Consider the following 18932-nt stretch of genomic DNA (forward strand, 5'->3'; position numbering starts at 1 on the left):
AGAATGGGGCGGGGTTACCAGGTGGCCCCGCCCTTAGTTATATAGGAACTGTCAGAAGAACAGAAGCGTCACACAGCGGGCACCTCCCATGGATGCGGATCGTCCAGAGAATGAAGTGGGGAAGAAGACGCCGGAGGAAGATGTAGACGAGAAGACCGAAGGAAGAAGCAGAGGATTGGAGGAAGAAGCGGGGGAAGAACAAGATGGAGGAAGAAAACTGAATGAAGACCAGAAGAAGATGGAAGAAGAAGCAGAGAAAGAAGAAGACATTAATAAAGGAATTGTCAAAAATTGTCTCTTGTCTTTTTTAACATTTTTGACACTTTTTTTGTGGAATGGTAGGGGTACATTTGGTAGGGGTATCCCATTACCATTTCACACGGGGGGCGGGATATGGGGGTCCCCTTCTTAAAGGGGGCTTCCAGATTCAGATAAGCCCCCCGCCAGCAGACCCCCACAACCACCGGGCAAAGGTTGTGGGGATGAGGCCCTTGTCCCCATCAACATGGGGACATCCTCCCCATGTTGAGGGCATGTGGCCTGGTACGGTTCAGGAGGGGGGCGCTCTCTCATCCCCCCTCTTTTCCTGTGGCCTGCCAGGTTGCGTGCTCGGATAAGGGTCTGGTATGGATTTTTAGGGGGACCCCATGCCATTTTTTTTTCATTTTGGTGTGGGGTTCCCCTTAAAATCCATACCAGACCTGAAGAGTCTGGTATGGATTTTGAGGGGGACCCCACACCATTTTTTTTTAATTTTGGCGCGGGGTTCCCCTTAATATCTATACCAGACCTAAAGGACCTGGTATGGAATTTGGGGAGGACCCCCACGCATTTTTTTTTAAATTTTGGTTTGGGGTTCCCCTTGATATTCATACCAGACCCAAAGGGCCTGGTAATGCACTGTGGGGGAATGCCAGGCCATTTTTTTCAATGACTTTTATGAGTATTGCAGAGACCCGACAATTCATTATAGCTGCCGGCGCTACTGCTAATACTTTTAAATGACTTTCTTTTCCTTTGGAAATGTAATTTTGCTCTCGGACTGTTGTAAACACGGGAAACATGCGTCACTTTACAGGCATACTATAGACACCCCCCAGGCACAAAATTTAAAGGAATATTTCACTTTTATTGTTTCACTTTAAGGATTCTTAAAATCACTGCTCCTGAAAAAATGGCAGTTTTTAAAACTTTTTTTGCATTGATACATGTCCCCTGGGGCAGGACCCAGGTCCCCAAACACTTTTTATGACAATAGCTTGCATATTAACCTTTAAAGTTAGCACTTTTGATTTCTCCCATACACTTTTAAAGGGTGTTCCGCAGCTTTCGAATTTGCCGTGAACACCCCAAATTGTTTGATATTCGGTGAACGGGCGAACAGCCAATGTTCGAGTCAAACTCATGTTCGACCCGAACAGACAGCCCTTCCCTAGTGATCACTGGGAGAGAAAATGAGGAGCAATCTCTCCAAAGAGAAATTTATACTGTAATAAAATTGAGGCAAATCAAAAGTAAGGGGTTCTAATCTTCCCACACTCTATCAAAACTACAAAAAAAAAGTAGATTTGGAGTTACATCTGTACATTTCTGTCCCTCACGTATGAGAAATCTAGTCCTCCACAGTGATGGCCAAGTACTATTTTTCATATATGGGTGTTTGGCACAGTAATCTGCCAATGTATGGGGGCCTTTCTACCAATGACACAAGAGGACCAGGTAGCTGGGAATTATTGAATCACATCTCTGCCATACTTCTCATGTTCACGAGGAAGGTAATATGTGAACACAATCACTGAATGCTTGTGTGTCCTTTATAAGTCACCTGCCAATGGTGTATGTTCAGTGTATGAAAGTGCTCCAGCTCTGTTAGGATACAACGGTAGCAAAAAGGAGGAGGTATATTATATTGCCCTCCTTTGTTCACTGCAACCCGTCTTCAAAGCAAGGTAGCATTTGTTTCTGAAAATTTGGTGGGGGCTTTTAATCAATGTGAGACCAAGCTTAACAGAACCAGAGTTTGTATTGCCTGGAACACATTCCTGTCCTAAGATGACAACGCCCTCCATAACAAAGGAGGATGGAGTTGTGCAGTTCACAGAAGAAAACTAAAGCCTCGTACACACGATCGGACTTTAAACAAACTTTTTAGTAGATTTCCGTGCAAAGGGCGTTAGGCCGTGGTCTTGTATTGCATACACACTGTAGATCTTTTTAGGCAACACATACGAACGTAATGACGTTTCAACATACTGACGACACTTCAAAAGAGGAGGATCAATTCTCCGGCGCCACCCTTTGGTCAACTTCTGTATTGTTGTCTGATCTTTTGCATTGGTTCTGAGCATGTGTGTTTGTACTTTGGACTAAAGTCTGATGGTTTTGTGTACACACGATCGAACTAGCCGACGTAGGACTTTTATTGCTGCCAAGTTTGCCTGTTCGCACAGCCAACATTTGTCCGATGAAAACCGAAAAAGTTTGTCTGATGGATCGTACACACGGTCGGATGTTGCCTTATAACAGCTAATTTGCATGTTTGTTGTCAAAAAGTCCGATTGTGTGTATGGGCCTTTAGACAGCTAATAAAATTGTTTGAGGTCTCAGTTCAGTGTGCAGGAAGTTGCAGAAATACTGGATTTCTATTGGGATCAGAAGGTATTTTTCTGTTTTTGCAGAAAATCTTAGTTTGAAAAATGAAAACTAATGCAGCCACCATATCTACGGACAGATAACCTGCAATATATATGTCTAGATACAGATCCTTTAGCAGATTATCAGATTTGTCTCAGTACCATGTTCTCTTGCTGTTAACGAGAAGCATTTGTCAGTTACAGGAATGTCCAAAGACAATAGCACAACAATGTAAAAGACGGCTGCCAACAATTTCACTCTACATTTCAATATAACTCAAGTATAATGACTGAAAAATTAAAAAGGCATTAATATAAAAGTAATTACTTATGGTTCCCACTTCATCACTATAATTCTAATGGTTCTCTTCTACTTTCTATCTGACAATAAATTTCGTATCTCTTGCTTAAATAACCTAAAGGGTACTAATCCACCCTATAAAAGCAGCAAGTTGAACTGTACTGTCCCATTCAGCAATACATATTTCACAATGAGGCAAAGATTCTAAAATAAGAAACAGCAAAAACCAAATTCAAATCTGTTTTCAGGGCTTGCTCACACCGCTCTTATCACCCTGGATTGTGCAATGCAGGCAAAATGCAGGGGGATGCAGAAAGCAATGCATTTAAATAGAATACATTCTTATATACTGTATGTACTGCATTGCAGCACAATACAGCATAAGAAAATCAGCATCTGACTTTGGAAAATTTGCCCTGCAGGTTTCATTCGAGTCAATTCAACCAGATCCTTTTAAAATGCACAGGTATTTGAACTAACCTTTCCTGGATGATTAAAGGTGTGCATGTTAATGGAGTGACCCTAGATTGTTTACATTAAATGTATACTCACCTATCTACAGTCACCTATCTTACAACTAACTTACCTATATACAAAAAAGCAAAAAATACTCTTGCGCACAGGTGTATAGGCTAAAAGATCCCAAGGGTTCGGAAAGGACAGTGGATTTCGGCCTTGCTGCTCTTTAAGGATGGGATGTCCTAATATTAGATAAAGAGAAAGAAAGAAAGAGCGCACCAGCCTAGTGCATTATCCTTGACAAATTTATTAATTAAAGACAAAATAAAATCTACTCACAAAGGTAGAAGAAAAAATCGCATTTGTATATGGTACAGCGGCGATTAGTCCAATGGTAGCAGTCTTCCAGGTCCCGGGAAGGAGGCGTACGGACTACTGCTGGCTAACGCGTTTCGAAGGTTGCCCTTCTTCATCAGAGCCTTCGGGCAACCTTCGAAACGCGTTAGCCAGCAGTAGTCCGTATGCCTCCTTCCCGGGACCTGGAAGACTGCTACCATTGGACTAATCGCCGCTGTACCATATACAAATGCGATTTTTTCTTCTACCTTTGTGAGTAGATTTTATTTTGTCTTTAATTAATAAATTTGTCAAGGATAATGCACTAGGCTGGTGCGCTCTTTCTTTCTTTCTCTTTAACTTACCTATAACCTGGTGATCCTGGAACATGCCTGCTGGTTATGTAAAAACATTTATTGCTCTCTCTCACAAAAAGGCAGATGTCAGTACCTAGATGTCACTCACAACCACCAATGGCAATTAAACCTATATTGAATGTTCTATTGTGATTAGTGATCTAGGAAGCAAGAAAAAATGATCTCTCTGCCCCTCAGCTCACCCCATCAGTCTCCTCATGCATCACTGATTTACTAACAAACATATCAGCCTGGATGTCGCACCCCTTCCTTAAACTGAATCTATTTCCTCCCCTACATGCCCCTTCCCCTGACTTCTCTGTCAAGATCAATGGCACATCTATCAGTCTGTCCCCACATGCCAGGGTGCTAGGGGTAACCTTAGACTCTGAACTGTCCTTTCAGGCCCACATTCAATCCCTGTCTAAATCCTTTAAAGAAGGCTATTCTGCTTCTAACTAACACTGTTTTACTTCCTCCATCAGCTCATCCCCCACAGCTATTATCTTTTGTATCAATTGACCCTCCCTTTTAGATTGTAAGCTCTAATCAGCAGGGCCCTCTGATTCCTCTTGTACCAAATTGTAATGTAACATAATGTCTGCCTTCATTTTGTTAAGCGCTGCGCAAACTGTTGGCGCTATATAAATCCTGTATAATAATAATAACCCTACGGACTAAGACTGGGATGCCATTAAAGTTAATGTGCGTGTAAAGGCAGGCGTCCCAATACTTTTGGCAATATAGATCAACTCAGAATAAAGTAAGTTAAGTGAAATATACTGTATGATTTTCACACAAACTAAACACACAGAACTCTGTGTACATAGGAATAATGATCTGGTCCTTTCTTGTCCCTGAAGAGCAGGGAGAAAAAACAGCCAGACTAGTAAGTAAAAGCAGCACACTTTTTCAGTTAGACTCACAGTTAACCCCTTGATGTTAACCCTTTCCCAGCCAGTGTCATTAGTACAGTGTACAGTATTATCACTGTATTACTGTATTATCACTGTACTAGTGACATCAGTGTCAGTTCGTGACCCCACCAGCCAGTGTCAGTTGGTACCAGATTGCTCGCAGAGGGGCACAGTGCCCCCTGACATCAGAGCATGGTACAGTGCTCCCTGACATCAGAACATGGCACAGTGCCCCCTGACATCAGAGCATGGCACAGTGCCCACTGACATCAGAACATGGCACAGTGCCCACTGACATCAGAACATGGCACAGTGCCCCCTGACATCAGAACATGGCACAGTGCCCCCTGACATAAGAGCATTGCACAGTGCCCCCTGACATAAGAGCATTGCACAGTGCCCCCTGACATAAGAACATTGCACAGTGCCGCCTGACATAAGAGCATTGCACAGTGCCCCCTGACATAAGAACATTGCACAGTGACCCTTGCCATCAGAGCATGGCACAGTGCCCCCTGACATCAGAACATGGCACAGTGCCCCCTGACATCAGAGCATGGCACAGTGCCCCCTGACATCAGAACATGGCACAGTGTCCCCTGACATCAGAGCATGACACAGTGCCCCCTGACATCAGAGCATGGCACAGTGCCCCCTGGCATCAGAACATGGCACAGTGCCCACTGACATCAGAACATGGCACAGTGCCCACTGACATCAGAACATGACACAGTGCCCCCTGACATCAGAGCATGGCACAGTGCCCCCTGACATAAGAGCATGGCACAGTGCCCACTGACATCAGAACATGGCACAGTGCCCCCTGACATCAGAACATGGCACAGTGCCCCTTGACATCAGAACATGGTACAGTGCTCCCTGACATCAGAGCATGGAACAGTGCCCCCTGACTTAACAGTTAAGTCCTCCCTATGTGCTAGCTGGACAAGAAAGCAACTTGGCAGCTCCTGGGGGGGGGGGTTAGGGAGAGAGGGGAGGAAGATGACGAACTGCTCACTCACCTGGCTGGTATCTATAGGATCACACAGGAGAATCAGTGTAGCAGCCCCCACGGATCCTCCAGCTGCTGCACATAAACTCTCCCTCCCACATATCTCCTTTCTCAGACACAGGCCACACACAAGGATTGCAGTGTGGGCGGGGCAGACACAGGGGATGGGGGCTGGAGGAGCCAGAGAGGATCGAGCCCTTTCTCCTCTCCTTTTCAGGCGGTGTGGAGGGGAGGGGGGATTTCTGCTGGCAGAGTCTTGTAAATTAAGTGAAATCTACCCTTCTAGATTTGCCTATGCTCCCCACTAGATGCTGCATTCCTCCTATCCTATGGCAGCAGAAGAGGCACTGGAGGACAGGTGGAGTGCAGCTGTATCACTGCGCCGCCTACAGTATGAGATCATTTGCCGGAACTATAGAGGGAGCATCGGGAAATGCGGCCAGCTGTCAGCTTACTCCGTGACTGCAGTTCTCATAAGGGGAGTCTATACTTTTTGATTGGTATACTTACCAATCAAAATTGTCTCACTGGCAGCACTGTCACTGCCAGTGAGTGTCCATTAGCAAACCCAGCATTTTCCCTAGAAAAAAGCCCTGGCTGTCACAGGTGGGATTAGGTGTGCCCAGGCACACCCGGCACACCCCGTGTGCACGCCTATGATGGGCAGCAGTAATGGGCATTGATGGGCAGCACTGATTGGCATCACTAATGGCCACTGATTGCTGGCACTTGTGGGCACTGATTGCTGACACTTGTGGGCACAGATTGGTGGCAATTGTGGGCACTGGTTGGCACTGATTGCTGGCAGTGGTGGGCATACATTGCTGGCACTAGTGGGCACTTAATTGTAATCAGGGCACTGATAATCAGTGCCCTGATTACATCCCTAGATGTCCTCTGTGAGGAGATGCCTCTGATCGGCTCTCCTCTCCTCACTCTCTGTCAGTGTGAGGCGAGGAGCGCCGATTACCGGCACCTCCGTGTTTACATGTGACCGGCTGCGATTGGACAAAGCCGATCACATGGTTAAAGAGCAGCGGCCACGGCTCTTTACATAGCTCGGGGTCGCTCCGTGTCCTAGCAACATGGCCTGGCAGCGATCGCTGTGCTGCGCGCCCCCAGGGGCACGTGAGAGCGGTCATTCTGGAAGGTCGTCATGTGACGTCCACCCAGAACGAGAGCCGCACCACCCAGCCATCAGTTGACGGTGGGCAGGCAGCAAATGGTTAAGGACCGGGCCTATTTTTTACACTTAGTGTTTACAAGTTAAAATCTGGGTTTTTTTTTCTAGAAAATTACTTAGAACCCCCAAAAATTATATATATTTTTTTCAGACACCCTAGAGAATAAAATGGCGGTCGCTGCAATACTTTATGTCACACCGTGTTTATGCAGCGGCCTTACAAACACAATTTTTTGGGAAAAAATACACCCTACGGTCTAAGACTGGGGTGCCATTAAAGTTGATGTGCGTGTAAATGCAGGCGTCCCAACTATTTACGCAGCGGTCTTACAAATGCAATTTTTAGGGAAAAAATACACTTCTTTGAATTAAAAAATAAGAAAACAGTAAAGTTAGCCCAATTTTTTTTTTTATTGTGAAAGATAATGTTATGCCGAGTAAATTGATACCCAACATGTCATGCTTTAAAATTGCGCCCGCTCGTGGAATGGCGACAAATTTTGACACTTAAAAATCTCCATAGGCAAAGTTAAAAAATTTCTACAGATTACCAGTTTTGAGTTACAGAGTAGGTCTTTTGCTAGAATTATTGCTCTTGCTCTAACGATCATGGCGATACCTCACATGTGGGTTTGAACATCTCTCACGTATGCGTTCGCTTCTGCGCGTGGGCATGGAGGGACGGGGCGTTTAAAAAAAAAAAAAAATGTTTTCTTATTTATTTGACTTTTTATTTTTTATTTTTACACTGTCCCTTTAAAAAAATGTTTTGGATCACTTTTTTTCCTATTACAAGGAATATAAACATCCCTTGTAATAGAAAAGAGGCATGACAGGACCTCTTTAATTTGAGATCTGGGGTCAAAAAGACCTCAGATCACACATTTACACTTAAATGCAATAGAAAAAAAAATTATTTCAATAAAAAAAATCCCCTTTAAGGCCATTGGATGGAAGTAACGTTTGACATCGCTTCCGTCATCCAATGGTATGGAGTCGAGTGGGGACCATCATTTCCTCACTCGACTACCAGCCTCAGAGGGGAAAGTACCAGATCGTCTCCGCCGCTACTGACGGCTCTGGTAAGCGGCGGAGTTTACCGGAACTCGGCGGTAGGGGATGGGCACCTCTCCAGCCGTCGATAAAAGTCTTCTCGTGGCGAATCTGCTGCAGAGACCACTTTTATCTTATAACAGACCGCCATCCATTTTTAAAAATATATGGGTTATGGCAGCTATCTGCTGCCATAACCACAGTATTCAACGGCAAAGTACCGATGTATAACTACGGCGGGCAGTCTGGAAGAGGTTAAAGTAGAATTCCGGGATAAAACTAAGTAGTCTTAAAACTGCTCCCTTCTAACACCTATACTAATTGCCCTGTAGAAGGAAAATGCATATACTTACTTATTCTCAGGCCACTCCTGTTTGGTCACATGATCTCCCCTCTGTCAGCCAGTGGCAGCTACAGAGGAAAGGAGAGAGCACTCCAACAATGGCTGTAATGCTTGAGTGGTGAAATCATCCATAGGCCTACTATGGGCCATCTATTGTAAGCAATCTCTCCCTTCAAGCCACAGGGAACTGATTACATGACAAGTCCAAAGCTGCCTGACAATAGGTAGGTATATATGTTTCTCTTCTACTGGGTATTTGTATGTAAGTAGAAGGGGGGGGGGGGGGTGGAAGCAGTTTTACAATTAGAAAGTGTAGCGCTTACCCCGGAGGAGCCGCTGCAAATAGACAGGTTCTCCCAAATAGTACAGAGGCTGACAGTCACACAAGCACAGTCCCATTCACACCAATAACACAGGCTCAGTCTAGTGGATGTATTTTTAGGATTTATTGCTGAAAAACTTGAAACAGGAGATGGTGGATTCAAGGGTCACAGGATACTCCAAAACAATAATGGCAATCAATAGGAGGATAAACTTTACACTACATCCTCATGACTACAGTCACATATTAATTCCCAAATCAGGTCCTACTCACAGTGTCCCAGGAGCCATGCACCACTCAGCATCCACTGGGAGATCCTCAGTGAGGGAGACAAAAGATCCTTTTCCAGGACTTCTGACAATACCTCTTTCACTGCTCCTTTACAAGTTTTCCCCAGGCCCTCAGCCCAGCTACCGCCCAGGCTGTAACTAAAATCCTCTTTTGCAATATTCTCCAGACCATGAGCCCAGCTCCTGCTGAGGCCCAAAATGCAATCCTTAGCTTTCTTCAGCTGCTTCTAGGGGCAGCAGCCCCTTGAGACTTGGAACCCTCCTGGGGAGGAAAGAACAATCTGTTCAGACCTCCTGCACATTTATCACCTCCCCAGTCACCTTCTTGATGTCTCCTTCCAGGGATTGGCTAGGGCATGATAAACATTCAACTGATCATTTGAATCTCCCACTCCTCTGTTCTGGAAACTTCTTTCAGATGCAGGGGGAAGTAATCAAACTCTCAGTTCTGGAAATCCTGAGCAGACCTACACAAGCAATCACTGCTCTATTCACTACAGTGAAGCTAAAAACTAGCAACCTAACTAGGAGGGTGCTACATGAGTTATATCCCGGAATTCCATTTTAGGCTCAAGCTTGCATTTTGTGTAAAAACAGTTAACCCTTTTCTGATTCTCCTTCTGCGTTGTAAATTAGGAAGTGCTCTGCTCTGAGCACTTCAGACTCAGAACTGCAGACAGGAAAGAAGCCAATTGAATACTGTCTGTGTTCATTTTTTTTTTAAGCAGTGCAGAGGAGACATCAGGGGTTGAAAAGACCCCTAATGTCTCTGTATAAAAGGATTGCCATGCTGAATGTACTAACACATAGGTGTTTGTCAGCCCAATTATGATAGTAATAAAGTGGGAAAAAATTTAACAAAAACTAAAAAGATGCACATATGCACACAAAGAATGCACATGTGTACATAAACAGAGAAATTGAGGAATGCATATTAGATATCGCCACACAACATTTGGACAATTTTGAGTATTGCAATTTTTTGCCATTTTGCATGTGCATGCAATTTTAGGACTTAACATACATATTTGGGCTCTGTTTGCTAAATAGTTTTTTCTCTCATAAACAAAAATGGAATTTGGTTTTAGTGTATTTTTAGTGAAAATATGGGTTTGAATACAGTTCTGCAAATACTGAACACCATAACATTTGCAACTACCATTATTCTACATGTTCTCTGCTTTCAAGAATACATAGTGTTTTGGGTTTTGAGCATTTTTTAGACCTAAAATGCACAATTTAACATGTGTATTTAAAAATAAAATTTACAACTTTTTTGCAGTTTTTTTTTATTGGAACCATTACGCTAAGGAGGTTAAAGTGTTTGCTACCTCAGCATTTCAAATTCCTGATATATGGCTGCTGTAATATGTACGTGTATGAAAAAGTATCTGTTCTCTTTGTATTACTTCCTTTGTGTGAAATCTCTGGTGTTCCTGTCAGTCCCTCTGCTTTCCTATTAAAAACTGACCACACTAGGCAGGAGCGCTTACTGTGGTCAGTTCCTTAGCTGTGTTGGGAACTCAGCGTGCTCTCCTCCAATGATCAGACTTGTCCTGACATGCCCCTCCCTGCACACCCTTTTACTGGGAAGTTCAGTGTGCTGTTGCTTCTCCTCCCCCAGCTCTTATGCAGCTGAGAAAAAAGGGAATGTGATCAAAAAAGGTAAAAAAAGTAAATATATATATATATATATATATATATATATATATATATATATACACAAATGTTAGTCTTTCATTTCAATTTTAAACTGAATGGGTTGGAAAGGTGATAGATTACAATCACTTTAAAGGAATTCATTAGACATGTGTAGAATGGAAAAATGTGTTTAGTTTAGTTTCAGATAGATTCATTATGTAACTAATTTAATTTTGTTATGAAATTTGTTTAGTTTGGTTTGGGAATTCATTTAGTTTAGTTTTCCAACTTTTCAGAACGATTAGAATTCGGATCGATCGAAAAAACGATCGACCAATTTGAATTCTTTGTGAAGAAATCATCATCATGAGTCATCATCTGTCAGCTGGCTTCCCCACTGACAGATGAATATAAAGACATAGAATGTTGGCAATAGCCTGGCAATAGAAAAATGTTAAACAATATGGCGTAGGGCCCCCCCAGTCCATACCAACTTACCCAAGCATGCAGCCTGGCAGGTCAGGAAAGGGGGGAGATGAGCGAGCTCCCCCCTCATGAACCATACCAGGCCACATGGGGGGGTCTGCGTCCCCCACCCCAAAGTACCTTGTCCCCACGTTGATGGGGACAAGGGCCTCTTCCCCACAACCCTGGGCTGTGGTTGTCGAGGTCTGCGGGTGGGGTTCTTAACAGATCCCGACCCCCCCGATGTGAATGGGTATCGGGTACATCATACCATTCACCAAAAAAGTGTCAAAAGTAAGAAACACAGAAAACTGTTTTTGACAAGTCCTTTATTAAAAGAAAAGAAAAAAAAATAGTGTCACCCGCTGACCCGAAAAATAGAAAAATGGCAAAAAAAACCTCTGCCTCCTAGGAGGCTAGCCGCCGACTGCTCTCTTTTCGGCTTTGACAGCTCTTATATAGGCAAGGGGCGGGGCCACCCTGCTATGTCAGCCAGTGGCACCGCCCCCTTCTGATGGCACATCATGTCAGATGGGGGCAGTGCCCTTGGGTGATGTACCCGGGTTGCCCCACCCCTTGCCTATATAAGAGCTGTCAAAGCCAAAGAGAGGGCAGTCGGCGTCATGATGGACATCGAGGGGACACCATTTTCTTTTCTTTTTTAATAAAAGACTTGTCAAAAACTGTTTCCCATGTTTCTTACTTTTTGACACTTTTTTTGGTGAATGGGTACTGCTACAAAGTACCTGATACCCATTCACATAGGGAGGGGGGATCTGGAGGCCCTCTTGTTAAAGGAGGCTTACAGATTTCAATAAGCCCCCCGTCCGCAGACCCCGACAACCACAGCCCAGGGTTGTTGGGAAGAGGCCCTTGTTCCCATCAACATGGGGACAAGGTGCTTTGGGGCAGGGGGGGTGCAGAGCCCCCCCTGCCCCAAAGCACCCGCCCATGTTAAGGGCATGTGGCCTGGTATAGTTCAGGAGGAGGGAGCCACTCGCTCGCTCCCCCCTTTCCTGACCCACCATGCTGCATGCTGGATAAGGGTCTGGTATGGATTTTGGGGGAGGACTCTACGCCATTTTTTTTTTACATTTGGGCGTGGGGTTCCCCTTAATAATCATACCACAGGGGTAGGCAACCCTGGCACTCCAGCTGTGGTGAACCTACAAATCCCATCATGCCTCTGCCTCTAGGAGTCATGCCTGTGATTGTCAGGGTCTTGCAATGTCTCATGGGACTTGTAGTTTCACCACAGCTGGAGGGCCAAGTTTGCCTACCCCTGTGTGGGAGGAGGGAACCTACGCCATGTTTTTAAGCATTTTTCTATTTCCGGGCAATTGCCAGCATTCTTTATATTAATCTGTCAGTGGGGAACAGATGACTCATGGTTATTAAGGACGCGGGCGGGCGGCTTCCTGGAACACTGCTTAACAACCAGCTATATCTTCACACAGAATTTGAATCAGTCAATCGTTTTTCGACCAATGTGAATTCTAATTGTTCTGAAAAGTTGGAATTCATTAGAAAACAAATAAACAAAACAAATTTTACTTTTCAACGAAATTCGTTTCATCCAAATCTCTGAAATAACCAAAAAAATTGTCAGAATTTGTATTCGGACTGAAACGAATTGCACATGTCTAGAATTCATAGTTTCTTATTACATGCAAATGACATGCATACTCATTGAATACTCAGGCTGCACCTCCTGCTTAGTAGTGCAGCTCAATAATACTGCTTCCTTGTTCCACCCTTTCTGTAATTTTATTGGTTTGTTAACTGGCTGAAATCCAGACAGCACCATAATAAATATTTTCTTGTAATTGACTTTATTACTGGAATTCTTTAGACCATTCAATATCTCTAGAATGACTCCAGTGGATGTGCTTTACTCATTGGTCTGTATCATTGCAGACTAAAAAAATGGGTACCTCCAGACACCAGATACTATACTATTTTAAAGAATAGGGTGGTCTGGTGGAAAGGAAATACTGCAAATAAAGGGAACTGGTCAAGTAGGTTGTGTTTTCTTCATGGACCAAAGTGCTACAGTTCATGTGTGACTAGAGTCTACCTATGATCTAATGTGTTCTTGAATTTTAAACTGTTTCCCTTTGATATCCTTGAATGAGCAAGTTAAGATTAGTCTATCAATTTTTTGCCTATTGGAGCTTCTGACTCTTTGACCAGTTAGCAGTTTAGCCTTCACATATCCTAAAGTAGAACTCTTAACAGCAAAAAACATAAGTGAAGGTCATCAACATGAATAGTTTTACCTAATATAGTAGTTGTAATTCTCTTCTATTACTGGTACTACACCCTGCACTCTGCAGCTCATGCTGCATAGCCAGAAGGATGACACCACAAAAGATTCCATTGCTTGCCTGCCTGTCTGCTTACTGAACTAGGGATCAGCAGTCTAAGATCATCACTATCCCCTCTATTCCTATATCTTACCTAAATTGCTCCCAGTGCCTAAAAGCACATAGAATGATTGCACTGAGAAACACAGTAGACACCGTCTGTTTTACACACTGGTGCTCCTAAAGCATAAAGATCTCAGCATTAAAATACTTTAAATATATATTTTTTAAATAAATACACTTGAAAAATAAATCACTTGAATAACTTGTTTTGTTTTATATATGTTTTGAAGTTCTTGAAGTATTTTTTTGAAGTATCTGTACATAGTCATAGAAACCACTGTTTCATAATAAAATATATTGAGAAATTACTGTTTTTCTTGTTTCTTTAGGTACCCACTTTAATGATGGACACCCAGTTTTCAGAGTTCACACCAGACATAACACCCATTATGTTGGCAGCTCACACTAATAACTATGAAATAATAAAACTATTAGTCCAAAGAAGGGTGACTATACCTCGCCCACACCAGATACGTTGCAATTGTGTGGAATGTGTCTCCAGCTCGGAAGTTGATAGCCTCAGACACTCTAGGTCGAGACTCAACATCTACAAGGCTCTGGCTAGCCCATCTTTGATTGCCTTATCCAGTGAAGACCCCATTCTGACAGCTTTTCGCCTCGGATGGGAACTGAAAGAACTTAGCAAAGTGGAGAATGAGTTCAAGGCGGAGTATGAGGAACTGTCTCAGCAATGTAAGAGATTTGCCAAGGACCTGCTTGACCAAGCACGGAGCTCTCGAGAACTGGAAACTATACTCAACCACAGGGATGACCAGAGCGAGGAGCTGGATCCTCAAAAGTGTCATGACCTGGCAAAGCTTAAGGTAGCAATAAAGTATCATCAGAAAGAGGTAAGATATATTATTTCCAATACTACAACTCCAAAAAGCTAAGTCCAATTTTCTTGTATTTTTCACCATAACCACTGTGCATTTTCAGTTTTCTCAGTTATATTTAATACAATTTCCTTTTCCCATGTCTCAATTCAGACTTCAATGTACTGTTCAAATACAGGCAATGTTTAAATGTTCTCTTTTCTGGTAAGATAAAAGGAATAGTGTAAGGCCCCTTTCACACATGCGGGACCGTTCGTTTCATAATTTCAGTCACCTTTTTTTTAAGAAAAAAGGGATGAAGTTTACATCAGTTTTTCATCCGTTGGTCATCCATTTTCATCTGTTTTTACATCAGTTTTTTACATCCTCCAGTTAGAGTTCTTAAAGTAGAAGTTCAGCCTAAAACTAAAATCTCTAAATCTACTTGCAGCCACAATCTAAGACTAATGCCGCATACACACGACCGATTTAGCCATCGGAATAAACTCCGAAGGTTTCTCCGACGGAACTCCGACGGAATTCCATTCAAGCGGTCTTGCCTACACACAGTCAATCCAAAGTCCGACCAAAGTCAGACCGTCCAGAACGCGGTGACATACAGCACGTACGACGGGACTAGAAAAAGGAAGTTCAATAGCCAGTAGCCAATAGCTTCCATCTCGTACTTGCTTCAGAGCAAGCGTCGTTTTTGGTCCGTCGGAACAGAATACAGATGAGCGGTCTTCCCGATAGGAATTGGTTCCGTCGGAAATATTTAGAGCATGTTCTATTTCTAGGTCCGTCAGAATTTTTGGGAAAAAAAAGTCAGATGAGGCACACACACAATCGGAATAGTCGATGAAAAGCTTCTGTCTGACTTTTTCTGTCGGACATTCCGCTCGTGTGTATGCGGCTTTACCTATGAAAGCCCTGTAAAGTAAAAATCCCTATACAGTACATACCTTTTCTGAACTCGCTCTGACCTGGTCCTATGCTGAGCGGTCAATGGTGACTTCTCTGTGTAGGCATGTGCACAAGAGGCAGCCGACAACGGAAGACCCATAGTAACTCTATGGGTGACGTCACTTTCCAGGCATTTTCCAGCCATTGTCGGCTGTCTCCTGCACAGAGCTTCCGCCGCTGGAGACCGGAGTGGGCTTCAGAAAAGTTATGTATAGTGATTTTTGCTTTACAGGGCTAGATAGGTTAGTCTTAGATTAGATTTTAGTTTTAGGCTGAACTTCCACTTTAACCACTTGAGTCGCAGAGCCATTTTTTTCACACAAAAACGGACCATTTGTCCATTTTCATCCATTTTTTAAGGGATGAAAAATAGGGTTTTGATCTGTTCCAAAAAAAATGGATGTTGATGGAAGTGTACAATATCTCACAAAAGTGAGTACACCCCTTACATATTATATAATATTTTATTATATCTTTTCTAGTGACAAAACTGAAGAAATTACACTTTGCTACAATGTAAATTAGTGAGTGTACAGCTTGTATAAAACAGTGTAAATTTGCTGTCCCCTCAAAATAACTCAACGCACAGCCATTAATGTCTAAACCGCTGGCAACAAAAGTGTGTACACCCCTAAGTGAAAATGTCTAAATTGGGCCCAATTAGCCGTTTTCCCTCCCTGGTATCATGTGACTTGTTAGCGTTACAAGGTCTCAGGTGTGAATGGACAGCAGGTATGTTCATTTTGGTGTTATCGCTAGCACTCTCTCATACTGGTCACTGGAAGTTCAACATGGCACCTCATGGCAAAGAACTCTCTGAGGATCTGAAAAAAAAGAATTGTTGCTCTACATAAAGATGGCATAGGCTATAAGAAGATTGTCAAGACCCTGAAACTGAGCTGCAGCATGGTGGCCAAGACCATACAGAAAAGGCCTCTCCATGGTCGAGCAAAGAAGTGCACGTGCTTAGCGTCATATCCAAAGGTTGTATTTGGGAAATAGACGTATGAGTGCTGACAGCATTCCTGCAGAGGTTGAAGGGGTGGGGGGTCAGCCTGTCAGTGCTCAGACCATACGCTGCACACTGCATCAAATTGGTCTGCATGGCTGTTGTTCCAGAAGGAAGCCTCTTCTAAAGATGATGCACAAGAAAGCCCGCAAACAGTTTGCTGAAGACAAGCAGACTAAGGACATGGATTACTGGAACCATGTCCTGAGGTCTGATGAGATAAATTTGGTTCAAATGGTGTCAAACGTGTGTGGCGGCAACCAGGTGAGGAGTACAAAGACAAGTGTGTCTTGTTTACAGTCAAGCATGGTGGTGGGAGTGTCATGGTCTGGGGCTGCATAAGTGCTGCCGGCACTGGGGAGCTACAGTTCATTGAGGGAACCATGAATTCCAACATGTACTGTGACATACTGACGCAGAGCATGATCCCCTCCCTTCGGAGACTGGGCCGCAAGGCAGTATTCCAGCATGACAATGACCCCAAACACACCTCCAACACAATCACTGCCTTGCTAAAGAAGCTAAGGGTAAAGGTGATGGACTGGCCAAGCATGTCTCCAGACCTAAACCCTATTAAGCATCTGTGGGGCATCCTCAAATGGAAGGTGGAGGAGCGCAAGGCCTCTAATATCCACCTGCTCCGTGATGTCGTCATGGAGGAGTGGAAGAGGACTCCAGTGGCAACCTGTGAAGCTCTGGTGAACTCCATGCCCGTGAGGGTTAAGGCAGTGCTGGAAAATAATGGTGGCCACACAAAATATTGACACTGTGGACATTTTCACTTAGGGGTGCACTCACTTTTGTTGCCAGCGGTTTAGACATTAATGGCTGTGTGTTGAGTTATTTTGAGGGGACAGCAAATTTACACTGTTATACAAGCTGTACACTCACTACTTTACATTGTAGCAAAGTGTCATTTCTTCAGTGTTGTCACATGAAAAGATATAATAAAATATTTACAAAAATGTGAGGGGTGTACTCACTTTTTTGAGATACTGTATGTACATGGATGTAAATGGCTGATTACCCATTTACCTCCATTTATCTATAGAGATGCATTGATGTCCGTTTTTCATCCGTCAACAGATGGAAAAACAGACGAAGGGTCCACATGTGTGAAAGGAGCCTTAGGAGTATGTACACAAAGCAATACAGTTCTCAAGTCATGACTGAAAAATATGACATTTGAGGTTGTCATAGATCTGGAAGTAGTATGGAAATCAAAAGTTCCGACTTTGCCCTGACTTTGCTTGCTGCATGTTTGTTGTTGGACAATGATTCAGAAAATACTGATGCTGGGTAACTGGCAACTAGGTCAGCAATACCTACCTGTTTCAGTCAGAAGACAAGAACACTTAATCAACAAAGTAATATAAAATTGTCGTAGTGTAAACTTAAATGTAAAAATATAGTGCCAATGTGTATGCCAAAAAACTCCACATGCTGAAAATGAGTAAAAATGATACCTTCATATGTGTTGTAAAATACCAAAGAAAAGATGTATATATATGTGTAAATCTCATGAGTAAGCTGGCTGTTGAAAAAATATATGCAAACTGCACTACTGATGAATATTAAATAGATCTTGGTACACAGGTTACTATTGTAAGAAAAAGACTAGGTAAAACTGCATATACATATAACGATCAGTTCTAGCAATCAGCCGTATAGATAGGGAAAGAAACCTCCGCCTTTCAAAGTCCTCTTTCACTTTAGTCGTATCCTTCTCTCACTCCCCACAATTATGTAGCTGCTACTGTTGTCATACGTGATTGATCTCAAACGAAAGGAAAGAGAAACAAACTCATCGCGCAACACTGTGGCAAACAGACTGTTTGGATAAATATCAACAGGTTCACTCACATGTATCCAGCTATTTCTGAGCGTGTAAAATCAGTCAGGCTTCGTACGCTCAGGCGTGCTTCTCCTCACTTCACCTCCGTGCTATCCCGAGCATCGGAGTGACGTCACTGGCTCCTCCACCCGACGCGTTGTGTCACAGGTCACATGACTTTCTCAAGGGAATCTGGCCTTGTGACAGTCGTGGAGGATTTTAAATAGCCCAGCAGAGCATCCAAGTTGCCATAGTGATATGGAATTTATCATGACATCATGTTATTACACGCTTCAGGTTGCTGAGCACGGTGTAGCTTACTGATATAATTTAATAATGTAAATAAATTACATCCACTGAGATTTCTGTTTTCTAAAAGCATAAGAGTGAAAGAGGTTTTCTTTTTGGCTGATATGGGTTACTGCACTTTTAAGATCATTTTTCTGTACACTGTTTTGTAGAATAAGCCCAGAAGTGTTTACAGCTGTTATGGAATGCTGGGAGACTTAGCTTTGTTATAGGCAATATTGTTATGTTAAGGCTTCTAGTACATATACTGTTGGTACACTGG

General features: G+C 43.2%; 1 protein-coding gene across 1 annotated transcript in view; it reads left to right on the forward strand.

The window, feature by feature from the left end:
• Positions 1–18932, forward strand: part of TRPC5 (transient receptor potential cation channel subfamily C member 5) — a 618377-nt gene that overhangs the window by 353425 nt on the left and 246020 nt on the right. The window contains exon 3 of the mRNA XM_073599347.1: positions 14070–14591. Within this exon, the coding sequence (XP_073455448.1) occupies positions 14070–14591 (522 nt within the window). The remainder of the gene's footprint in view (positions 1–14069; positions 14592–18932) is intronic.

The sequence above is a fragment of the Aquarana catesbeiana genome, linkage group LG09 (assembly GCF_042186555.1).
Source record: "Aquarana catesbeiana isolate 2022-GZ linkage group LG09, ASM4218655v1, whole genome shotgun sequence".
In the NCBI taxonomy this organism is placed as follows: Eukaryota; Metazoa; Chordata; class Amphibia; order Anura; family Ranidae; genus Aquarana; species Aquarana catesbeiana.